At 43.1% G+C, this 26,501-nt stretch overlaps 1 protein-coding gene across 5 annotated transcripts in view; it reads left to right on the top strand.

Moving 5' to 3' along the window:
* Positions 1–23,470: 23,470 nt before the first annotated feature.
* Positions 23,471–26,501, top strand: part of FAM171A1 (family with sequence similarity 171 member A1) — a 90,222-nt gene continuing 87,191 nt past the window's right edge. For 3 of the 5 annotated variants that reach the window (XM_075048500.1, XM_075048517.1, XM_075048526.1), the window contains exon 1: positions 23,471–23,866. In XM_075048500.1, coding sequence (XP_074904601.1) covers positions 23,773–23,866 — 94 coding nt within the window. In that variant the 5' untranslated portion in view covers positions 23,471–23,772. The remainder of the gene's footprint in view (positions 23,867–26,501) is intronic. The other 2 variants (XM_075048509.1, XM_075048536.1) reach the window with 2 other exon arrangements.

Here is a 26,501-nt window from a genome sequence, read left to right on the forward strand (position 1 = left end):
TTCTACATGAAAGGCTACTGTTGCATCTTTTCTCTCCTTGTGTTCTGGGGGGACTGGCCATGAGCCTGCTGCAGTATGGAAACTGGACATTTAAGATACGGTACTGTCCAATGTGTAATGAAACTTCCAACCTGTCCATATGGACATAGACTAAGTTGTTCAGATAAACATTTTCCTGTTGCCCAAGAGTCATTAGCAAGAAGTAAATAACAAAACTTCTCCTTTGGGAAGCATAAAATCTGTGGAGGACTTCAGAGAGATCAAAAGTGGGATTTTTCCAAGTCTTGTATCAAAACGGTTGGGAGATACTTGGGTTAAAAATGTTCTTAAGTGATGTGGGCACCAAGGAACCAGGCCAGCATGAAGATGAAGTCTCTAAGTCTCCAACAGTGATTCATGAAGCATTCAAGCTGTACTTTGGAACCCTGTGGCCCCTCTAGCAGTCTTATGGGTGAAAGCTAGAGAAAATGGTGAAGCAAACAGTGAAGAGACAGCAGTGAAATGTAACATATTAATTAAATTAATGAAATGTAACATAATATTATATATATATTTAAGAAGAATGGAGATTGGCTATTTTTTCTTGGCATTCATATGGCATTGATTAATTCGAATGATGTGTGAGTGGGACACACTCTGAAGAACACACTATGAAATTTGTGTTTCTACCTACCTTGTCAGTACCTTTTCTCCTCACGTTACTGTTCTATTTTGCTGCAGTTTTTGTTTTATTTGGGAATTTTGCCTTATTTCAATAAGCTGTTTAAGCTCTATGGCAACTAGAGACATAGTGAAATGATGTGATGAATTCGTAAGAAAATCAGGTAATCAAGAGGAGAGAGTAATTTTAAGTCAAGCTGCTTAGCAATCTCTGCAGAGCATGATTTAACCTTACTTAACATTTAACAAGAGCTTCAATTACGTAAAAATGATGCAATTAAGGTGCCAGAGCTCCTAATAAAAATCCCTGAGGCTTCTTACAAGACTTGCAGCAAAATCAAAGAATATTAATTTCAACTTTCTTGATCTTTCTAAGGCAAACATTTTGGACTCTTCAGGAAAAATGGAAAACTTATTTAGAAGAAAATACCTCACTTCATTGAAAATGGTTTCTGTGAAAGTTTTATGTTTCCTTTGAAAATATAATTTTCCATTAAAAATGTGTAAAGTAAAAGTGCAATTTATTCAGTTTTCTGCAAGTCCATCAAGAAAAAACATCTGAAGTACTCAATAAAACCACTGTATTTCTTTAATCTTTTCATAAATTGAATTAAACATCAAAGATTAAGCACACATACACAGTATTTATATGGAGGTACGTAAATGAAGGAGAGGTGGGAGGGCACAGAGGACTCCATGGTGGACATGGTTCAAATGTGGAGTGAGCTGCTCCACTGAGGAGCTCAGAGCCCACCCATGCCATGCACCAGGTGTGTTTAGCATCCTGGTGGATGATTGGCACTACCAGTTCTACTCCATGAGGACAGACTGTCATTTAGATAGGCCTGCACAACAGACTCAGATAAAGAAATGAAAAGGTAAAAGTTTTTGAACAGTAGAATATAAAATAGAAAAGTTCTAAGTACATAGAGCATCGCACACATTCTGTCTGCCTCAAACTGTCATAAGGCGTACTAATGAACACTTGCATTTTTCCTTTCGATGCAATCTTTCACAAGCTCCTTAGGGCACAGAATGTCTTTAATTTCCCCTCATAAAACTTCAGTGGTAGTGTTAAACAGCAAAAAAACTTAAATAACTACAAATATATTAGCAGATAATTAAGTACTGATCTGCTTTTTAAAATAGTACATAATTTCTCCATGACCTGTTCTATTTTAGAAACCATTATGGGTAGGTCTATTCTTCTAACAATGAGCTTACTGCAAGATACAGTTATACTAACATACATGCCAAAAGTACATCTACAGATTACTTATGTGAAAAAGCCCAGTAATAGCATACTGATCATGTAGTTCTCAAAATAGCCTAACAGCCCTTTTTTAATACCCTCTCTAAATATTTTAGGGAAACAAAGCTATGACAGCAGATAAAGTAGGAGGGTGGGGCAAAAGGGTAAAGATGCCTGACTCTCTGAAACATACTGTACTAATCTCAAAAACATAAAGTAAGCAGTTTTTTGCAGTGGTGTCTGGAGTTTTATTATTTTTAAGCTGGATTGCTGTTTCCCTATCTTTCTACAGCTTTGTACTAACAAAATAGTTTTGTGATCCCATTATGCAGGTCCATCACTATCACATTGAAACGTACTCCAAAAGTAAAAAAAGTAGGAAACGAAATTAGTTTGAAGTCATTTTCTATGAAAAGCTAATGTTCAACAAAAGGATGTGATTTGCATTTTTTTCCAAATGTCCCCAGCAGGACAGTATTTCATAAAAAAAGGAGCTGTTAATTTCAGGCAAATGTCAAGGTACATCTGAGGACCAAAATAAATATTCTCTGTCTTGGTGAGAAATAGGTCTTGGTAAAAACCCCTGAGGGCAGCTGATTCCCTTCTATCCAGTTCAGGCAGTAGTAGCCATAAGGCTACCTTTGGGCACTGCATCAATAGTCACTGAATGCATTATCCTTGAATGCAATTACAATGATTAAACTTTTTCCCCTGTCAATGAGAGACAAAGAAAAGGAGGCTCTAAGCAGCTGGAAATTTCCTTGATCCCATTAAGTGAAGATCCCTCCTTTAGTCAAAAAAATCACATCCCACGTGGGATTTCATGATGTAAAGCATCTCAAAGCTTGTTTGTGGAATTTTTTTCCCAATCCCTTCCCACAAAATAAAGCCGAAAATCCATGCACAAAGGCAGGCAAGGCAGTGTCTGCCCAGCCAGCTGGACAGGAGGCATGGCAGGAAGTCCAGTAAATGCTTCTAAAGTGAGTTAAGGTATGTTCCTGAAACACTAATCTCCCCCTTTCATTCAGAAATCCTCACAGGATAAGCTTTGCTGACTTGAGAGGAAAAAAAGGAAAACTTTTTCTTCCTGTAAATACTTAAGCAGAAGGGAAATTTCACAGGGGAAAATGATCATCATAAAGGTCATAAATCTTTAAGGAGCTTAGTAATACAAGGCATCTGGAGTTAAAGAATCTTTTAATATTACCTTAGAGAAACTAGAGGTCCCAATCCTCAGCCTTCCTGCTCTTCAAGATACCTTCCCTCTGACACTGAGAGAAAAATGTGGGAATTATTACCTCCTTGCATCATTGCAAAGAAAAACTACCCCATGATGTTCACATGTCTGGCCACACAAGCGCAAAACAGTTCTATAAGTGATCCCTGCATGCGTATAAATCCTGCGAGCCCATGTTCTATCAGCACAGGCTATACATTTCATATCTTTCCAGCCATGTCTGTTCTGACTGTTGGCTAGTGGATGGTATAAACCACCCTCTCGATTTTCAACAGGAATTTTCTTTTTTTTAATGGTCTGGCAAATATGGAGATTGGTTTAAAAGTTAGAAATTAAGCTGGAAATAGCATAAGTGAGTGAAATTATCTTCTAAACTTAGTTTTGGTTTTCTTCCCTCCCTTCCACCCACTTTGGTCATCAGAAGATTTGCATTGGGCCTGAATTACCTAGAAGTATATTCCTGGTCCTGCCAAGTTGTCCAGACTGGATAAGCATGACCAGTATCTTTTTCACTCTCTGGAATGGCAGAGTTTGCCACTGCCTGCAAGGTCTCCTAGACAAGAATAGAAAGGACAGCTGCACCAGCTGCAAAACTTCTTTTTACACTGAAATGTCATCAGTCTGAGTACTGGGGAAAAAAAATCAAGCAAATTAGGCTCAAATCTTTCCCAAATGCCAAGTCCCACTCCTCTGATAGGCCCCAGATTGGAAAGATTCATACATATTCATAGAAAAATTATGAAAAGCTTCCTCTAAAACTGTTCATAGAGTGAGACATCCCAGGCCTTTTGGTGATGTTGAAGGACACACAGTTGGGGTCTGCCAGTAAGAGCAAACAACGGTTTAAATTTTCAGAAGTGATGGACACTGCTGCAGTTGAATGTCACAGATCTTACAGGCTGCAAAAGGGAATTATAATTTCTCTCTTGTCTTATCAAGGTGCCTAGGGACCCCCAGACAAACCGTTCCTGTTTGTTGTAGTAGATATTTTGCAGAGGACAGTCTTAGTGCTAGGGCATTCTCAGCTCTGAGAGGAGACAGTTCTTCCTTTGGGTTGATCTGATCTTCTGCTCCAGCTAGATCTGCACTCATGTCTATGAAACAGTGCTTCTGCTGCAGCGGAGGGGGCTGAGGATACTCAGGCTGCCTCTCCAGTCTTTCCTTCCAGAGACAAGAGTTGATACTGGCTTCTACAAGGAACACAGTAATTCTATACATCTGGAAGTGAAAGAAGCAAACTCATACCTCTGTGTTGCATCGTGTCCATGGAAATGGTTTCTGTGGAGGAGAGTCTGTTCTGCTCCTGACTTGCTCCAAATAACAGAGCAGATGATTCTCTGTTGAAATTAAAGACACATCAGATACAGTTCCAAAGTCTGTCCAAGGTCTGGTTCTAGTTGTTTGGGGTTTTTTTAATAATTTGTATGCTTGAAAGAAGAGTAGGCTTATTAAATTCATAGATGACACCAGGCTGGGAGAAACAGCAAGAGTAACGGAGGACAGGACTAAAAGTCAGAATTATCTTGACAAATTAAAACAGTGTTCTGATAAGAAAAAGATGAAGTTCAGTAAAGACAAGGTACTTAGGTAATTGGGTATAAGGACGGAGCATGACTGGCCAGATAGTATTTTGCAGAGGAGAGAGCATAGAGAATCCAAAGTTGAACATAAGTCATGGACCTAAAATGTCACCTCCTGAGCTGTATAAACAAAAGCATTGCCTACAAAACATAAGAGTATTTATTCTCTTATTATGTTGGTGAGTCTTTGGCAGGAGGATTACGCCTGATGTGGGGCAGCATATGAGAGTTGCTGGGTTCCGAATTTTAAAACACCATACACCTTCCTGGTGCTTCAGGGCGTGCATTGCCCTTCAGACCTCCCCAGCTCCTTTAGGGATGCTCTGGCTTTCACTTCTGTCACAGCCACATCCAAGTCGTGACTCTATGCTGCCAAAGGCAGCTCTGAAGAATGGGGCAGGAAAGCAGCTGCAGATTTTTCTATGTTTCAACCTCAAAACCCATGTCCCCTATTAAAATAAAGAGGAAATAGGAGAGCAGGCAATATATCACGTGTTTTTAATAAGGCATGTGAGATTTGAGGCTTAAACATGGGAAATCCTACATTATAAGGGATGTCTGGCAACTCCAGTTACTTTGAGAAAAATGTGGATGATCTGGAAGGGGTCCAAAGGAGGGCAGTAAGAATGATTAGCTGTCTGGAAAGATTGACAGCCAAAAGAAGAGAAGACTGAGGAGGGAGACAGCAGTAAGCTTCAAACATGTAAAAGTTGCTGCTGCAAAGAGGAATTAATCTGTTTACCGTGTTCATGTTGGATAGGACAAAAAATAAGAAGCTTATGTGTCACTGAGGGAGATTTAGGTTAGATGTTAGAGAGTGTTTCTGAATAGGCAGGGCAGAGAAGCATTGAAATCAGATTGCCAGGGGAGTGAATTGGGACATATGGTCCCGATCACTGTGGATGACTGAGAATGGGCTGCAGAGACTGAGCATAGCCTAAGCAGAAGAATGGTGAGAGCAACCTCGCAGAGTCCTTCTCAGTACTGGAAGTCTTCCCAGTACTGTTTATAGGTCTGTCAACAGCAGCAGAAAGAGGTAATCAGCTGAGTGGTGATTTTGAAGTATTGTCTTGAAGAATTCATTAGCTCTTGGGGCAACAGGAAAGTTCCCATAGTTGTCTTGGAAAGTACAAAACTTACCTTTAATACTCAATGTTGCTTTTTTTGAAACATTCTCAGGTAACAGTCTGCACAAAATAAATTACTAAATTCAAGTCAAAGTTAAAGACCAAATTTTGGCTTTTATTGTCTGCCTTCCTTTACAGATAGGCATCATGTACAGGAACAGGGAGTACAGTACTGTGCCTTACAACATGGTAAGGAAGGAACAGAATTTTTTATTGCAATGTTGACAATGCTATTTTTCTTTAGGTAGTGCCTTGTCCCTGAATAATATACATTAATCAAGGAAGAACTGTCATGACTGTGGTTAACTTATCATGTTAATTATACTGCATGATGAAACAGCTATATTAAATAACTTCACTAATGACTAAGCCTTACAGTACAAGTTGTGGTATGATTTTTCTTTAAGATATTAATTTTATCTTAAGACTTGATTTTTTTCTGACATGGATAATGTTTTTGCACTGACATCTTCATAGTGCAAAATTAATTACATCTAGGCAGAGATGAGTTTCTGAATTCTGGATAAAATAGAATTGTATCTTATTGTATTCCCTTTTTAATATTTGAAGATACCATGAAAAATTATTTAAATTTCTCACTCTTTCACTGCTTTGTTTCATTTGAAGCATTTTCCCAAGACCTAATAAAGGAGAAACTGTTCCTAAAATATTATTTTTATGGTTTTCCATTTTCTGTATTCAGTCATATAAAGGTGATATCATTACCCTGTGGGGACTGTGTTTTTTGTTTGCAGTGGCACCCAAGAGACAGTATAAGGATGCATTTACATAGCCATTGCCCTCAGGAATGTCATATTATCAAGTTTAACTTACTGAGCAATAAATTCTTACCAGCTTTCAAATCCAAAAGGGGCAGCATGGGAATTACTCTTTATACTACATCTTTAAACAAGCATTTCTTATATTTTCTAGGTGATAGAAAAATTACAGTGAAGTAGGGAGGGAGGAAAGGGGAAAAAACAATAATCTGACTCACGGTGGGAAAATTTGAAAAGGTCATTCCTTGTTTCTGGCCTGCTAGTCTTGGGGCACATTTTTCTCTGTTTCACTGCCCAACTTTTACTAGTGCTTTTGAGATGAGGCAAAGACTCATCCACCTTCATGGTGCGGTTCTGCTTCTGGATGAAGATAGGACTGAAAACAAAACTGAACAGGAAAAAATACTGTGGGAAGATGCTTTCAGCCAAGTACTCTGGACTTCCCCCTTCAATTCTCTTTTCTGACACCAGATTCTTCTTCTGACACCAGATGCTTGAGGAAAAGGAACAGTTTGGATCAGCTTCCTCACCCTGTTCTCAACTACTAGTTCAACTTTGATTTATGCCTGTTTTTACCTCCATAACAGGTTTAAAGCACAGCCCAAATTAAATTTCTCTTTTAGCTTTGATGGTTCATGCACATAATCTATCATTTAGGCAGCCTCTCTCTCCATCTCCCTCTTTTTAGTCAGTGTGATCTAGGAACTGAAAAACTATTGCTTTTGATGGCATATGTGAACCCCGAATTAAAGGTATTAGTATGGTCCTGTCACTGCCCAGTTCTGGAGTCATTACATTTAAAATTGTAAACAAAAGCCTAGAAATATTCAAATATATTCCACTGTTAAACTATGCTTCATTCTAATTATCTGTCATATGTAAATACTTGTAACTATGAGCTGCAGATTCCCATTGCAGCAACAGGCAACTCTGCAGCCTAGCCAGTGGGTGGCAAACATGTTTAACTGGAAATCTGATCTGCCCCTGCTATGTGGCCCCTAGTCTGCAATATTTTAGATATCGCTTTCAGCATGTCACTCCCATCAGAGGTCCTGCTATAAAGCTTCAGCACCTGTACTGCTCAGAAAGGCAGCTCTAATCCAGTCATCTGTGGTCCTGGTCGAGACCTCACTTCTTCCACACTCAGTAGAGGCCCCAAGATCAATACAGTCCGTCATCATGACGAACACACTGGCTCCAGATGCATAATGAGATATATATCCCTAGGAGAAAGGTCTAAAATGCCCACAGCAGTAGAAACAGATTAAGCCTCTGAGATAAAGGCACACCAGAATCCCATACACGAACCAGCTGCTATAAAACAGGTGAAGAATGTCCCCAGAGCTCCTCCTTTCCATCCTACCTGCCTGGGTAGGATGAAACAAGCTCCTTCACTCCCTTCTTCACCTCCAGATAGATGCCACTGTGACAAAGTCAACATGGGAGGCGAAGTGGCAAATAACCATGTTGGCAGGATTTCTGCAGTTTGACAATTGCATCAGGTATCTTCCCACTCTTTATAGTATTTCTGCTTGCTTCTTTCATTTTGATTAGTATATGAAAATAGCAAAAGCTAAAGGACTTTCTTCCCACAGAATAAAAATACAGGATGCTGGAAAAGGAAGTTCAGAAGGTTCCTGAAACTCTCGGGAAAAAAAAAAAAAAGAAAAAGAAAATACAACTTTTCCATCATTCAAAAGAGGCAGATATTTAGCATTTCTCATTTCTTAATGTTCTGATGTATTAAAAACCCAATCATCTCCAAGACTCTTACTGGTCTGCTCTAAAAGAAAAATGGTTTAACAGCTGGGTACTGTCCTTGGCCAACTGCATGAGGTGACAGTGCACCACCACCATCTACTGATCAATTGGCTGTACTACCAACAGAGGTCCTCAGACCGATTTGGATTTGCAGAGATCTTAATTCACACGTTAAACTTCTTGTACTGATTCAGAGTTTGTCACATGTTGCATATGCCTCAAAAGAAGAGCAAATACAGCTGAATGCAAGAGTCTAGAAGAATCATGAAACTGAAAAATTTCAGGGAGCAACTATTTAGGTTTCTTGCATAATGTTTAAGCTACTGCTGGAAAAACTACAGATACAAGTTATTCGAACAGCATTTTGCTTTGACTTACAAATCATGAAAAACTGGTGACAGTAGGGTAGGCAACACTTATTAATGTTGCACTGAAAGGATTAAAAACTTCTTTCTCTTCCTGCACTTTTACTTATGTTAATGAAAATAATCAGAAATATTGTCTAAATTATTTTTGACAACCCTTCCAAGGTATTCAGCTATCTACATCCATTTAAAGAGCTCAGTAATGTAGTGCATTACATTGCATAGGACACACACTCAGTTCTTTGTGCTAAGCTCAGAGCACATTTCTTAGGAGGAGCTAAGCTGTTGCTTCTCAGTATGTCTTCTTGAATTTGACTATATAAATTAAAAATTATTTCATGGCAAGGTATTTTTGTAGTTATGAAAGGACTAAACTGATGACAAACTTCTTAGCTTAAAAAGGGTTATTTTGTTTCATATTCTTTATAATATCAGTTTTGCTTTTTCTAAGCTTTCAAGGTCTCTATGTACTTAGACCAGCTATTCCCTTTTTTTAAGAGGCTGTATAGAATCTTTGACTGCCTCTGTAGCACATTGAAAATTTTTACTGGAAAGGTTACTGATATTGAAAGTGTGATCTCTCAGCTTGTCTTATGTTATTGATTACTTTTGGTCTGATACTGCTATAAACCAAGTTGATGTGAATGAGGATTAGCCTGGTGGAGTCAAAGTTGTGTAGAAGTGGGAGACAATTACAAGAATCCTGCTGGGTAGTTTGTGCAGTATCTACGCCTCTGCCAAAGGGATCTATCAGAAATACCCAGTCAGAGCACAGAATTTCACATCTATTCTGTGTTGGTGTAAATGTCTGTGCATTGTGTATGAAGATACAGATTGGTGCTCAGAGCCATCATTTCCACTTCAGGTCTACTGTCTTTTGTTAAAGTGCTTCTTAGGGCTACCCCTTCACTCCAGTTATCTTCTTTTGTCTGTGCTGATGGAGTTGTGCCAACTTACAGCAATAGATAATAAGGCGTTATGTTCTGTACAAGTGTTATCTCCGTGTTTCACTTTGCTGTGTCTGTGCACTAACTTAGATGATGGGTATTTGAGGCCAGTCACCTTTGATTTACTGTTGAGAGTGCCATGCACACCTCTGTCACTGTAGACACAATAAATAGTGTGATAATAACAACTTACTCCCATTGAACAAGAAAGCAGACACATTACCTAGTGGGCTGTCTTGTCTTTGACTGCAACCAAGGGAATTTACAGGTGTTCAGCTGGCCACAGGAGGGCTCTCATATTCCCTAGATTCAGTAAGGAATAGAATGTGAACAAAGACCACGTAATTCAGATCAGACAAATTCTCTCTCTTCCTAGATTACACTCATAGCTTATGAAAAATGGACCTTTTTATAGTTCTTAAACAAAGCCTTTCCATCAGGGTTAAGGCCAGCTGGGACAATTAGATCATCTTACAGAATATGAATCCATTATTCCCAACATTTTTGTAGCCAGAACTCCCTGCAGCCAACTTCTCCACTTTCCCAGTCCCTAGACTTCACCTTTGTCTGTCTGGTCCTTTCCACTTCTGTTTTCCTCCTTGTGCTCTCCCTCAGTTTAATGTGTCTTAATGGCAACAGCAGGGAGATCATGCTAATTATCCCAGCAGGGTTTATTAGCCTGGACTCCAGTCACTGCCATGCTTTGCCTCTAATGCTATGACTCTATTCTGAAGCACACCTTAGTGACTGGAAAGTAAGAACATGAGCTATAAGATTTTACCAATGTGCTTTTGTTTTGTCAAGATGTTTTTGCTGAATACATGTTTGTATGCCTTTACACAGTACAGTCATTTTTAAAGAATTATACTAACTCCACAGACTTTAGAGTGAACAAGGAATGAAAGCCTTTTACTTAGTTAATAGTTTTCTTATATATATAGGCCTACCAGTGGCATGCATGTACAGATACAGTTGTATGCATATATATATGTATTTATTTGTCTTGATATATCTCTATGTATACATTAACAATATATACATAAAGATTGAAAAAGGACAGTATTGCACAGTGACGTTGCAAACACATAAACAAAAGCTTTTAATGGAGGGGAAATACAAGAAAAGCACACTTGAATTGTACAACTTCCATGTTGGTATTGCTGGATTTCCATTTTCATTAGTTTGTGTGTAGCCACATGCACGTGCATGGATACATGGTTAAGTCTAACATTTGAAGAGTTCCAGTTTCCTACAGTCAACATTTCAGTAGTGTTTATGTAGGTTATGACCACCCTGAGTCCTTAATTTTAATGGGAATTGTGTGTCTAAACTTTCCTGAGAACACTGTGCCTGACAGTCAGAGGTACTGAAGTCCTTCAACTCAAAGCCAGCACATCTCAAAAGCAGGCTGGCATGCGCTCAGCCAGTCTGAAACAGGCAGACAAATTCAGTGCACATTTGGACAGCATAGCTTTTGGGACTACTCTGAGTCACTCTCAGGCTGAAATGATGTCGCTGCAACCAGGCCAAATACAGGGCTTCCAGAGCACATCTCACTCTTGTCAAGTATGTGATCCAGTTTTCGGCCTGTCTACTTTTCTTGGGCCAAACCGACTCATTTTTGTCTTCATTTTCTCAAGCTAGAGAATACCACAACATCATAAGATACATGTAATGAGTTCACATCTCATTTTCTGGCTTCCCCCAGAAAAGTTACATTGATTGTGGTCTGGAAGACATGTTGCAATGGATGTCTTTTAATTGGCATAATGTTTTCAGTTGAAAGCAGAAACAGCCTGCATCTCATTTTTTGTGGCATACTGGTTCTGTACTCTGTTTGATAGCCATACCATCTCTGTCAATGAGTGAGCTCAATATATTTTCCCAGTTCCTGTCTCCTGTATTGTTCTTTTGCAGTGTACAGGGGTTGTAAGAGAAGCTGAGTAGTCCTTGTGTCCTTGAGCCCTGCACTATAGGGATAGCCTGGCTCTTATCTATTGACATTATTCCACAATCCCACGCTTAGCAGTCCCATAAGTTTCTGCCCTCCTAGGGAAAAAAAAGAAAATATTTTTAGATTTCTTATTAGCCTTTACCCTGTCTTCCCAACATATGGCCACAAACTCACTTGCCTTCAGTAGTTTTCTCTGTGTTGGACGCAAGGGCTGATAATAACAATTCTTTCTTTTTTTTCCCCCCTTTACAGAAGGCATACGTTCAGCTGGAGGACTGTTCCTAGAGCAGCATGGGGTGTAGGAGTGCTCAGTGAGGGGCTGTGAATATTCCTCAGAAAGCAGCACAGAGTGTGGTGTAAGATTAAACTGGGTAATCCATAACCAGAGCAGGCATATGATGTGTCAGCATGGTGGGAAACACCAAGAAATCAGGCAGAGGCTGTGAGCAGAGCTAAGGGGAATGGCCTGGGAAATCCAGAAGTTTGCTGCCTTTCCTAGAAGCAGCTGATCCTTGCTTCAGTGACATCAGCATTTTGTTGCTCCCAGGAGTCTGCTCCAGTAGGCAACTATCTACTTTGCCTTTCTCAGAGCCAGTCCTGCCCACATCAGTCTTCAAAGGGTTCAGAATGCCAGACACAAAAGCAATTTCACAGTGCTTCAGCCCCCATCTCCCGAGGCTTGTGCCTCTTGAGAAGCCTCAATGTTTTCCTAAGTAATCATGAAACAAGTCCCTCCCAGCCAGCTACATTTATGATGAATTACAATGCCTGGTCTTATTCACTCATGGGACAAGTAATACAGTCCTGCCCATCATTTCAGTATTTCGCATTTCACTGTGTTAATCTTGCACGCTACTTAAGCTCTGTCTTTTCCAGATGATGAGTAATTCAGGCAAAACCACCTGCAGATGCTCCTTCTCTCATTCACGGTCCCCTCCCTTGGAAATCTGTGGCGGCATCTGTTTCAGACAGACAGTCGTCCAAAAGAATGGGAAGAGCTGATTCTCAGACAGCAACTGAGACAATAACTGCTATCCTATCTTTTTAATGTCATTTAATAAAAATTTCAGCAAATGTTCAATTCTGGTACATTTGTAATCAACAGCACAGATGTCAGGTTTAATTAGGAGTCAGTGACAGGTTCTGTATTTGTGGTTCAGTCAATATGCCCTACAGTATCAAGTGTAATGCGAACTTAAAGTGAAAAGTATCGCAGTTCAAATGAACAGACTATTCAGCCATATCTACATGCTCTGGACAAATATAGGGATAAAATGAAAAGGAGAGAATAGTGCAGACAGAGTTCTGTGCATTTCTAATAAGTATACAGCAAAATACCAGGGAAGATATGCAAAACCTGACCTGAAAAAGTCCTGGCACAAGTGTATAAATATTTGCCAGTATGGTAATTAACGTCTTGATTGAATCTAGATTACATAAAATGTTCAGTCTCAGTGCACTCAGAGAAGAAAAGCAGTGGACCACAAAAAAAAAAAAGGAAGAGTATTTAAATATAATAATGAATTTAATTTAATTTTTTTAGTTGTCAGGTGAACCCCCTTCATTTTAAATTCTATCATTTTTATTTTAAATGCATAGTGAAAGAGCTGCTATCTCCTTTTCACTAAAGCAGGGACTAAGATAATTCTCTCCTAAACTCTGGCATAGAGAACGCTGTCATGTCTCCTTTCCCCAGCTGACAAAAACACTTACATTGTTCATCAGTCCTTTGGTCACCTTCCTCCAACAGGTTTCTGACATTGCCTTCCTTCCTTCCATGCCAGATGCGCCTTTGACCCTTTGCTTCCTATGTGCTCTCTCATTTCCTTTGCTTCCTCCCTCTGTGCTATGCACAGAGAATGGGTGCACTTGGGGTCTTCAGGGGCAACCTGAAAACAGCACAACTGTGACTATCTTTACTTCTATGCATAAAAAAGGTTGCAGGGAATGGCAAAATCTTAAGCGTGATGGGTTTGGCGTTTGATTACTTCCAAAATAATGGGAGATGGCAGGACAAGGAAAAGGCACAAGTACACCAAGACGCTTCCTGAGACAATGAGCTCTGAAAATCCTAAGACTCACAATAATAGCAAGTAAACCATCAGAACCATTTATGAGCATAAATACATGTGAAAAACCAAGCAGTTTCCAGATATTGTAGGATTTAATACTTATGTGTCACGTGAAACAACTTGGTACCAAATGCTATGTGAGCTTGAAGACATTGCTAATGAGCCTGAGTTTAGTGATAGAAGGAAAAAAAATCACTTTGCAATGTGCGTCATGTTAATTGTGGTGGGAGGGACACTGTTCAGCACTAGCTAATTCAAAGCTGGGCCCTTGGGATTTAAGAAACTAGTTGCATTTGCTGGCACAGCTGTAGCTGTCTAAGAGATTACTAAGCTGTGATGGGATGTATGTGGGAATCAGATGCAGCAGGCCAGTCATCTGAGAAAAATTGTATCAGTAATAGCCTCGATCTTTTGGTTTTAACTAGGTAGATAAAATTAAAATATTCCAAACATTATTTCTGCTGGCATAATGTGGTGAAATAAATACCTGAAATATTTTGAAAGTCAATCTTAGATAGAACCTGGAAGGTTATACTTTACAGAGGTTCCAGGATTACAATGTAATTCTCTGTCTTTGTAAATTACCAATAACTGTAAATTATTTTCAAGTGGCTGCATAACTGCATTTGAAAAAAACCTGAGCTTTAACTTTAGAAATGGTAAGTCTCCAGTTCTTACGAAGAAATAATGAATCAAACTGATGCAGCGTTGTCTGTTTGAATCAGCAAGTGTATTGACACCAAAGATAAGGGGTTAATTCTGATCAGTCAAAACCAACCATTCCTCAATTTAGATTAAAGAAGGAAAGAGGTTGAAGTAGGAAGGTGGGAGTGGATGGGGATGGACCTGTAGTAATTGAGATTAGGTAAAACCTCTTGAACTGTAGCAGTAGGCATGCTTAGGATAAAGTAAAGTTTAGAAAGATAAACTGGGATAAATGTATGAGATAAAACAGATGAGAAGAAAGAGAAAAAAATAGAAGTGCTGTTTAGAAGTATGGGCGAGAGGTAACAATAAGCAGGTTTTAAATAAAAGAAATAAAGGACATGATTTTTGAGGAGAAAGTTATAATTTCCAATTGTAAAGCTGATGTGCTTGAAACTAAAAGGTTGAAGTAACAAAAAAGTTGGAGTAGAAAGATAAATGTCAGATTTTGGTAATATAGGCAGTAGCTGAAACCCTGAGAGTAAGTGAAGTATCCTGGGTGAGAGGAAGTCTGAGAGCAGAGGTAACAGGCAGGTGGGAGGAAGGGGAGCTGCAGAAAGAAGATGATTGACACAATTGACTGGAGAACTTTAGTGAAATTCAGTTTTTAAAATCTTCCTAAGATTATGGCTTCTGAGAACATTTGCCAGTTTTGTATTGATTTATAAAGTGGGTTTTGTTTTGGTTTGTTTTTTTTCGAAAAGACTAAAACCTGTACAGAACTTCTTAATGACAGCTCAAGGCCATTAAGCAAGACTCTCTTGCATTTTATTTTTGCTGACTCAAAGGGAGACAACAGAAGGAACTGTCATCAGGAGGCACAGGGAAGCACAGGCACTCACATACTCCCTGAACAGAGCTGTGCCTGGACGGGTGTTTCTATCTCCATAAACTTCCAGAAGAGCTGTACTGCTGCGGTGGCACAGGCAGAGACAACTGAGAGCAACGGTGTGACTCGGGGTGAGTCTCGGATCCAAACCGTTTTGAGTGTATTTCATCAAGGCAATTAAATAGTGAGTGGAGGCTCTTAGATTTAGTGAAAAGCCATTAAGAGCTTTAGGGAAGACAGTGGTTTTAGTAAGGCATTACACCCAGATGGCACTTTAGAAAGCTTCTGTTTTGCTGGTATGCTTTTGCCATCCTTTGATGTAGCACAAAGATAGTTTATTTAAATCTGACATATTTTTGTTGTTTCATAACAGCTTTGTAGCAGTTCAATCACATAAGTAGTGTCCAGCAGAATTTAAGCCAGGCCTTCTCCAGAGAAAGTTTTAAGTTCTCCTAGCTTATATCCAAATGCTAGTCATCCCTTCAGCTAAATGGAGCCATAAATAACAGAAAAGAGAAAAGGATTTTTGAGCTGAATAACAATTTCCTTTTAATTATAGTCTGTGTTAACCTTATAACAATCGTTAGTATGAATGTTGTCACCTTTTCTTACTTTATTGAGAATTTTGTTACGTTAATGTTCTTACTAAATCCTTAGCTCTCAGAGTCAGGGGCTCATCTGGGACTCTCAGATATTTGCTGTTTATTTTAAATTCAGGTTTCAGAAGTGCAGGAAAAAGCTGGAAAACATTGCTACCCTAGAGGTTAAAAAAAACCCCTTGCCAGTCACAAAATGTGCAAAGTAATTCCATTTGGGGATGGGAGAAGGTGAGGTGTCTGGGTTTTTTTTATATTTAGGATTAGTGATACTGAATATCTGAAATAAATACATTAAAGAGTAAGGAAAACAATTCTCTGTGTGTGCACTTGATGCATTATACATGATGCTATGTTTTCAGATATGCAAGAACTGAATCTTAACACCAGGACTTGCTTTAGCCTCTCAGCATTAAGCAAGACTAAAGTTTTGTATGTTTGCATGAGAACTGGAGCAGGAACTGGCAGAGGTTAAAAAGAATCATAACTACAGTTCTGTTTTAGAGCATCTGTGGTCAGATACTGAGACCTTGATTTGCTTGTCAGTGTTCTAATTTTGGATTATCTTAATGTTTTGTCTTTCAATTAAATGAAATCCCTTCAGCCTAGCACTAGTGGGTTCTCACTTGTTTGTTGTTAGTAAGTTGACCACAAAGCTAGATTCCCTCTCTGGCCTGTCCTCTGCTCTTATAAAACTTCTTAGTTTATAAAATAATGATTTGATCATATCCCCATGTGTGGCTTTTACTATCTCCCCGTGTTTTATAGAGAGACTTCCAGCTGCTGAACACAGCTGCTGAATATATTCTGCCCTAACTCAGTGGCTGCAAACTGAAGTATCCATGCCTGTTTTACCAAGACATGTATTGTTACTGGGAAATATCTAGATACCAGGACTGGTATTTCTACACTGGACTGGTAGACTAATGTCTGAAAGCCTTTTTCATCACATGCTTCCACCAAATGTTTTTCCAGCAGAAGTATGGGTTGCTTCAAAAAAGTGATAGGTTATTGTACAGTATTTCTGGACTTGTATTTTCCCCTCTCAGAAATGCTGAACAGCAGGATATGGAGGTTTGGGGTTTTTTAAAACCCCTGCCCTAGACTCCTTACGATCCTTGGGGTTAGTCCAGACCTTTTCTTCTTCTAAGACAGATTGAGTATCATTCAGCTATTTGTTTCAGTCTTCAGGGAAATACAAACACTGTGCCTCAGCTATTCTAAGCAGACGTTGCACAAACAGTGTTGACAGAGAAAACTAGTTTTTGATGTAGGCAGCTGCCTGGGGCAGCAGTCTACAGGAGCCGCCATTCACCCCAGTGAGGGACAGATGTTTCCCCATAGCTCACCTGCCAATGGGGTTAAGCACAGCTCACTGCTCCCAGAAGCGGACTTTGGTTTTTGCGGCTACGCACAGGGCCAGACTTGCTGCTCTTCCTGCTAAGGGAAGGGCTGGGGTGGGAGGAACAGGGGCCACTTTGAAGGGGAGTCTGTGATCCACTGGTAGCAGCAGTCGCTACTCTCTCGCTTCTTCCCTGGTGCCGCTCTCCCCTTCCATTGCTCTTGGCCCTGAGCCTGCTCTTCACCTTCATGTGTTGTCTCCCTCTGCACGAGCAGAGGCTGCTCTTTCTGCTAAGAGGGAGAAGGGATCTGGGAAGGAAGACAGCAGGGATCTGGGAAGGAAGACAGCAGGGATCTGCTTATCTTCTGAGCAGATCATGCTGGAGGGAGAGGCACAAGCTCACAGATGCTGATATCTCCCACAGCTCCCAAAAGCTCCACAGACCCCACACAGCCCTTCCTTCATCCTTTCTTCCCCTTTCCCAAAGCCCACTGACTCCTCAGTCATCCTTTCATCCCTGCTTCACATCTACCGCTGTCTCCCTGTCCTTTCTCAGCTGCTGGAGCCCAGCCTCCTAAAACCCTTGTGTTAAGTTCAAGACACCCTGCTAGCCTCTCCGCTGCAACCTTTAGGCAATGCTTACAGATCTTTTTTTTTTTTTAATCTCACCCTAGTACTACTCTGGTAGCTCCCACAAGATAAATATTATTTTATTTAATATAGAAATAGGGCAGTGAAACCTACTTTTGGCTCTAATATTTATTGAAGCCTTGAGCTGGTCCCCATCCAGTTGTCTATCAAGGGATTTAGTGTGCAGTCAGGTATGGGGATGTATTTCACACATAACTGTTCCACACTGACTTCCCTATGTAAACAATACTTAGGTCTTGCTTAGGCAAACATTTCTTTACCTTATGAGCACGTATAGGCACTAGCTGACTTTCACATTAATAGCACAGCATGTGTATGTCAATATTGAAATGATCTGAGATCTTCAGTGTAAAAGGTATTTATGCCAAAGATAGCATTATATTTTGGTATCCACACTCAGCATGGCTACGACTAAAACAACAGTCATACTCAAACACTGCTAGATTTCTGGTATGGATAGGAAGTTATTGTTGTCCTGGCCATAAAACTTTGCTTTTCTTTTTGAAAGATCCAGGACTAAATAGCTTCTATAATTTTAATGTGAAATGTTGAATACCACATAATCAGTAACTGGGTAAGCTACCAGGAGCATTGCAAAATAATCTTCAGTGCTTTGTACTCTCGACATTCAATTTTTTTTTTAGATTTAGTTTTGTGTGGTCTTCCATACGTAAAGTAACTTGTGCACTGGTAAACAAGGACTCTGCTAGAAATGATAAAAGTACTTCAAAGCCATTCTCAAATGCACAGACCAGTACTACCAACCAGAAAGGCAAGATGACAGCTTGCTAGAGATATGTCTTCATCACAAATATTTGCATCTCTTGGTTCATGGAATTAACCTGCTATATAGAAAATATTTAACTGTTAATACATTATAGATTTGTCATTGGTTCTCTAAACACTGCTTTCATAATTTACATTTGTGTACATGGACATAACACCACAAGAAAAACTGTATTAGAAGTTGGGAGAGAGAACAGAACTAATTAGCCCAAATTTTTGCTTAAGCATATCCAGCATACCATTCAAAAGTGTCTATGAAATTACTCATCATAGAAAATTGAAAATTTTAACTATAAGCCTAACCTCAAAGTAAGCCATGTACTCTTCAAGGCACTCTTTGAACATGTCTATCTACTAATGATTGATACAGAGAGCCTCATTAATAGCTAATCATGTTGTAAGTACATTAGTATGCATGACTTGAATGGTCAACTATTTGGAAATTCATTTGTTTGTACAATTTAAAATGTAATTTACATTGTTTGTACAATGTAAAAATGTACAATATGTAGCCTCCACATGGCCTGGACAAATAGGAAATGCTGTAGAAAGGAAAAATTTCCTTTTGTGCCTTGGGGTACGAATAGGTCCATCCATCTAGTTCCCATTGCATCTCAAGTACTAGGGCTGAAGTATTCGTTCTGAATAGAAATCACAGAATCACAGAATGGCTGAGGTTGGAAGGCACCTCTGGAGGTCACCTGGTCCACCCCCCTGCTCAAGCAGGGCCATCTAGAGCCAGCAGCCCAGGGTCATGTCCAGACTGCTTTTGAGTATCTACATAGATGGAAACTCCACAACCTCTTTGGGTAACCTGTGTCAGTGCTCAGTCACCTTCACAGTGAAAAAGTGTTTCCTGATGTTCAGAGGGAATCTCCTGTGTTTCAGTTTGTGCCCATTGCCTCTGGTCCTGTCACTGGGCACCACTGACAAAGTCTGGCTCCATCCTCTTTGCACCCTCCCTTCTGGTATTTATGTACATCAATATGATCCCGCCTGAGCCTTCTTTTCTCCAGGCTGAACAGTCCCAGCTCTCTCAGCCTTTCCTCATGGTAGAGATGCTCCAGTTCCTTCATCATCTTCATGACCCTTCATCGGACTCTCTCCGGTACGCCCCTGTCTCCCTTGTGCTGGGGAGCCCAGAACTGGACACAGCACTCCAGGTGTGGCCTTACCAGTGCTGCGGGGAGGGGAAGGATCACCGCCCTCAACCTGCTGGCAACACTTTGTCTAATGCAGCTAAGGATACCATTCATCTTCTTTGCTGCAAGGACACACTGTTGGCTCATGTATGACCAGAGTTAGAGCTGAGCTCTCACTAGAGCCTGACTTAGGTCATATCATTGTATTAATGTTATTTGCTGAGACCTCTCCTGTGGTGTTTACTCAGACCACAGTAAATTGGCTCCTTTTTTTCTTTAAAGGTGTCTAGCCAATGGGTATCAGCAAACAAGGCATGAAAACATGACTGGAGTATAACTGATATTCGCTTAAGCTTGAAGAGGACTTGAATCGAGCTCTAAGACTTGAACTATCCCATGTGTCACAGGGAGTGTTTATCCAAAAATCAATGGTATTACCAATATGTCAGTCTAGATACTTCAGTGCTCATCGAAGCAAGGGAGAAAAGATCATTTCAAGAGAAGCTGTTTGGAGGAATAGCTCAGTTTCATTGCATGAATGGGTGCATTTATGAGAATGCTACCATATAATTATATACATAAATTCAGCTTATTCAGGAAGGAGACAAGGCCTGTGTGCCCAGCACAGTCTAGAAGGATATCTGGGTTGCAGTAAAGAGGGCTAATGCAAGGAGTGTGTGGTATTATATATAGCTTGTGTTTTCAAAATCTGCATAGCCTATTTAGGATCAGGTATCCACATCTCACTTTGGTAGGTCAAAATATTTATGGGAATATGATGAAAAAATATGGGTTTTCTTTTCATCCTCTGCCATGTTATTGTTAGATGGGATATTGTAATATCAAGATCTAGATATTAACTTTTACATAATTTGAAAATAAGGGATTTGTGAATAACCACTTCTAGAGAAACTTTTATCCTTTCTTCATGTCTAATCGGCTTTTGTGAAGTGGTAGACGTTGTATGATGACATCTCTTAGTCATGGAATCCATATAGGTGAGCTGTATTTCCCAGGCTAAATAAAACCCAAAAGCTATGAGACCACACAACTAATAAAGTTGAATTCCCTAACTTTAAGGTAGCTTACTCAAGTTCGGTAGCAAAACAACATAGGAGGGCCAAAGCAGCCTGTAATTTCAATGAGTTGTGGTAGTTCCCAATGCACAGGCACAGGAGAGGGGAAAGTGCTACAGTGAGTGGCTCCAAGTAGTATTCTTTCTTTTTTGAAGGAAGAAGGCAATGATGAAAATTTAACCTTTCATATGCCTGTAGCTTGTAGTATGAATTAGGAAACATCCCTTGCTTGAACTGTAAATCCATTGCATAACGGGTCAAGTGAGCAAATGCTGCCAAAACTGAGTCTTGAAACAGACCATTTGTTTACTAGTGATAAAGCAGAATTTTCTATTTTTGTAAAAGATAATTAAGGGAAGGGAAGGCCCTAAATATAAATTCTAGACAAAATTCAGTGCAATATCCTATTTCTCAGGGCAATAGCTCATTTCTTTTCCAGCCCCAATCATTATGTGTTATCCACTGATGTTGCAAGGACCACGGTATCTGTTTTCTGTGAAAATACAACTATGTTCAGGAAAATGCATATTCCTCTTTGTAACGAATTGCTCTAGCTTTCCTTATGGATGGAAATAGGTTTAAATAAATTTCTGGCTATAAGCCTATCTTATTTATGTTAATTTAAATCAATGGGCATCCAGAGAAAGGGAAATGGGATGTCAAAAAAGATGCTATATAATGTGTGATTATTTACCACGTGGCCAACCTTCTTTCTTTAGGAAGGAGTTGCCTCACAGTCACTAACAGACAGCCCCTAAACTTTGATCAGCTTTGTTATAAATCCACTGGGCTCTTCAGACCATGCTTGGTACTTGATGACTGTTTAGACATGAGTTCACAATATTGAAATCTTTGTTTTATGATAAGCAGGAGTAAGATCAGATGATCTGTATTTGCTCATTTGGTCTCCTCTGTGAACTGAATAGCCTTTTTGTACCTACTTTTCTTATAGGACTGAGCTTTACAAATAAAGCCTCCAAATTCTCAGCACAAAAAGTTGCAGTGTCTATACCGTATTTATCAACTCTCAGAAAATGTATTTGAACAACTTAACGGTAAAACCAGAGTGAAATATATTGTAAACAATTGGAGTGTCTCTAAAAAGGAACAGGAAAATCAGTTTTAACACTTCTGGGGCACGGGAATTTCATAAAATTCATAAAAGCCTGTAGCTCATGGTATAGCTACTCTGGTCAACCACTGGAGTGACAAAGTAAACAACTGTAGTGCTTTCTAAAAATAAATGTATAATGCATTGCATTTTTATGGCAGATTTCATTTAAAAATAGATGTTACAAATAAAACCTGAAGCTTTAAGACACGTCTGTGAGAGATTAAACTTGTAGGTATACAAACTTCAGTCTTACAGGCAAACTGAAGCATTGGCAGGGTTTGGGAGCAGATCGTGGGAAATCCATGAGCCGGCGGGGCAGAGGCTTTGCTTTGCACAGCTGTGTAAAGACTTGCCATAATAGCTGTCTGTAGCAGCAGTCCCCGCACCGGAGGAAACACGAGGAGCGCCTGTTCTCCCCCCCGACGAAGCATAATGCTCAGCAGAGTCCGGGAAGGGAGGAGTGAGTGCTGTGGCCTTGTATTCTGTCCCCGCTGGCCTGCAGGAAAGTACACCGGGAGATGCTCTCACGGGCGGTGCAAAAGCCCGCAGGGAGGCTGCCCTGCCCTTGCTGCAGTTTCCAGAGTGCTGCTTCTGCCGAGCCCTGGCCGGTGCAGCGGTGGGAGGCCGCCCCGCCGCCACTGCCGCGGCCCCGGGGATCCTGCGAGCCCCTGGCAGAGCCCTGGCTCACCTCCGCCTCCCGCGCCAGCGTTTCGACCTCGAAGTTTGCCTCGCTTGTGCAGTTTGCGGTAGCATTTTTTAAACAATTTTGTATAAAGGCCAGTAGATGGGTGCATTTTCTGTTGTTCTTTGGTTGCCTTTTTTTTTTTTAAATTTAAACACCTCTTTAAATACACCACCACCAGCAGCAGCAGGGGAGCGGGCTGGGGGGCTGTGCGCGGCAGCAGCGGCTGGGCCGCGGGGGACCCTGTGACTCGACACGTCTCAGCCGTGCCATTATAAGCCACCACGTCCATCTTCCCCCTCGTCCCTCCCGCTGGGCTGCGGCTGAAGGCGAACGAGCCGCCGCGGCGGGGGACAGAGCGTACCACCGAGGAGGCCATTTTGCAGCCGGTGAGGGAGCGGGGGGGAGTGAGAGGGAGGGAGAGGGCGGCGGGCGCGGCCGGGCAGGACCCGGCCCCCCGCGGCAGGTAAGCGCAGCAGCACCTGGCGAAGGGGAAGGGGCGGGCTGCCCGCCCGCCGGGGCCACACGCCTGCCCCCGGGCGGCAGCCGGTCTCGCTGGGCGGCGCGGCTCGGCGGGGGCCCGGCAGGCCCCGCTGATCGCCGGGGAGCCGCGGCCCCTCGCCCCGCGGCGGGCCGGCAGGGCAGGGCAGGGCTGGGCTGGGCGGGGCGCGGCCGGCAGGGGGCGCTGTCCCGCCGGGCCCGCCGCGCGGGGCAGGGGGTTCCGCAAAGGGTTAAGGAGCGGGCGGCGGAGCCTGGGCGCCCCTGCCGGGAGACCGGGGCGGGGGTGGGGGGGGAATAAACGAGGGGGGGGAATAAAAAAGAAACGCAGGCAGGCAGCCGGGGCCGCGGAGCACTCCCGCCTCTCCTTCCCCATCCCCCCCACCCCGCCTCCGCCGCCCGCCCGCGGGGACAGCGCGGGACGCGGAGGCCGGGGCGCAGCGGCGGGACGACAATGCAGCAGGCGGAGAAAGCAGGAGGGGCAGCGCACGGCAACATGGAGGGAGGCGCGGAGCGGGCCAGCCCCTGATGCGGCTCTTTCTCCTCCTCCTCCTCCTCCGGGCAGCGGCTCCGGCGGCGATTCCCTCCCTGGCGGCGGCTGGCGGCGGCGGGTGGAAATGAGCAGGTCGGCGGCGCTTCTCCTCTGCCTGCTGGGCTGCAACGTGTGGAAGGCGGTGACCAAAACCTTAGGGGCGCCCGAGGCGGCTCAAGGTCGGTGCGGGAAGGGCGGCGGGACCGGCCCGCTTTGTGCGGCGGCCCCCGGGGCGGCGGGGGGCTGCATTGTGCGGGCGGCGGCAAACTTGGGGGGCCGGCCCGGGGGCTTGGCGGCGGTGGGGGGGGGGGGGGGGGGGACACGGGACACGGGCGGCGATACGAGACCTCTCCCGGCTCCCACCGCCCGCCGGCTGCGGGGCGCAGCGGGGGCGCCGCCCGCTGCAGGCACCCCCCTCAGGCCCGGGGTGGTGAAGGCAGCCCCGCGGCTGGGGAGCTTTTGTTAACAGAAGGGGCAGGGGCTGCCGCTGGCCTCATTGTGTTGCCCCCTCCCTCGCTCCCTCCTTCAGCGCCGCCGGAGCTGTTGCATTGCGTCCTTCTCCCCCGGTTCCCCCCCCTCCCCGCCGTGCCCGCTGCAGGGCCCGACGCGGCGGTGAGAGGCGGGCCGAGAGGCACCGGCGGCCGCGGGCCCTGCCCCCGGCCGTGCGGGGCCGCCCGCCTGCGGGTTCGCCCCCCGGGCTGGCGGCGCGGCTCGGCCCGCCGCCCCGGGACGTTTCCGGGCCTCGCCCGGGCCTTTTGTTCGGCGCGGTGGGCTGCCCGCCGGCCGGGCGGGGGCCTGTCACGGCGCCGGGCGACCGCTGCGCCCCTCGGCAGCCGGGGCGAGACGCTTCACCGGCCGAGCAGGGTCGCCCTCGCCCGGGCGGGAGCAAAAGCGGCAGCGGGGCAGTGCCCGAGCTCCCCCGGGAGGCCGCGGCGGCTCCCCCGGCACCTGGGGCAGCTCCTTGGCCGGGCCAGGGTCCGGCCGGGGGCTGCTCTGCCCTGCACCTCACAGGTGCCGTGGTGAGGCGTCCCCTCGGCGGCGAGGCGCACCTGCCCTCCAGCCCTCGTCCCCTGTGGAAACTCGGCCGGGGGGAGACGCTCCCCCGTGCCCCGCTTCCCGTCGGCCTTGCGTGTGGTGGCAGGAGGGCAGCCCTTCCGTCGGCCTCCTCCTGCCAGGCTCCGACAGGGATCCTGCGCCAGCGTCGCCCCTGCCGGGACCACGGCTGCGCTAGGAAGCGGAAAACTTGTCTACCTAAGGGTACAAAACGTGCTGGGAGGAAATGCGTCCTCCCCGATGGTCAGTGTTAGCCTCGCGGCATGGCATGCGTTGTCAAGTGGCTAAATGTGTCATCTGGGATGAGAGATTGTACGCCGGTTTAGCCTTGGTGGCCATGGGTTGGCAGCGTCCTTCCCGCTGCAGTGGGGTATAAGTACACCACACGAAGAGTATACTTATGTCCCGTTTCCTCTAAGCTTTCCCGTCTCGCGTGTTGGTAAGAATCAGTAAACGATGCTTGCCACAGGAAGGAAAACGTTAAAAGTAACCTTTTTGAACTCTTTCTTTCATGGTTGTATTTGCAGCATACTAAGTAAGATCTAGGCGGGCCTGTGCTCTCATACAGAGTATTCAAAAGGTATTGGTATATTGTAGCAAAACCTACCACACTAGGCCATCTGATGTCAAATGTAATGTCAGATTCTGCCTTTTTTTAAGGACAAAACAATAACAGTTCTGGAATAAGAAGTATTAAACTAACTCAAAGGCCAGTAAACTCAGACTATACTGAGTTTATTGATAAGTGCACCAGAAAAATAGAACTGTCTTCATCCCTTGAAGCTAGCGCTTCAGATACCAAGGTAATATCAAAATCTATTGTAATTTCTGTATCATAAGGAAACTCTATTTCATATATGTGATCAAAGTGGTGAGGTATTGGCAAAATTAGTGCCTTTCAACTGTCCTGTTGATCTCATCTTCTGTTGTCAAGCTCAAATCATGGTATGGGGAAAGACTTGTCTCTATAGCTGTTACATCCACGTAAAGCCTGATAGCTGATTATTTAAGTAATAGCAGCTATGTCAGTGAGGAAGGAATATTTCTATCTAAATAGAATGGTTTAATTTTATCTTCCGAGTAAGAACATCTGAGTTTTCATAGATAGCGTCATTTTCCAAAGTCTAATTACGAGCCCAATCTTTACTCTTTGGACATGCACATTGGTAAGTGGATATGTAGAGCTAATCTCATATTGAAGTGTATTCTGCTCTCTAGTTACCAGCTACTTACCATGAGTCTTTTTTTGAAAGTTTATGTGATGCCAGCTTGTAACCTTGACTAAGTTCCTAATCATCAGGTGTGAACATCTTCTGGGGAAAAGAGTTTTCGTACCAAGCATGTTCCTTGTTTGTATACTGAGCACAGTAAGTGCTAAATGGTTGTAAAACCTAAACCAACTGTTTTCCCCTCCTGCCCTTTTAGCACTGTGGTGATAGTTGTAGCTACAGGTGAAGGGCCATTGCAAAATTTCAGGGATGTTTGCAGATGACTGACTTTGCCCTTGTGGCTGGGAAGAGACTAGTGAAGAATCAAGGGATTGGAATAAGGTGGTGGTGAGAAAGCTGGAGGATGCTATCAGGGATTAATTGCTTCAGCTGCAGTATTTACTATTGGACAGGTTACAAGAGACTAGGGTGGAGAGTCCTCCTCATGGTGGTACACATTAGAGGAGACACAGTTAAGATTTGGGTTAACAGACCAAATAAATAGGTCTTGGGTTTGGAGCTATTTGAAGGTGGGTTTTGTAGTCAGTGTTCT

This window comes from Buteo buteo, chromosome 2 (assembly GCF_964188355.1).
Source record: "Buteo buteo chromosome 2, bButBut1.hap1.1, whole genome shotgun sequence".
NCBI lineage: Eukaryota > Metazoa > Chordata > Aves > Accipitriformes > Accipitridae > Buteo > Buteo buteo.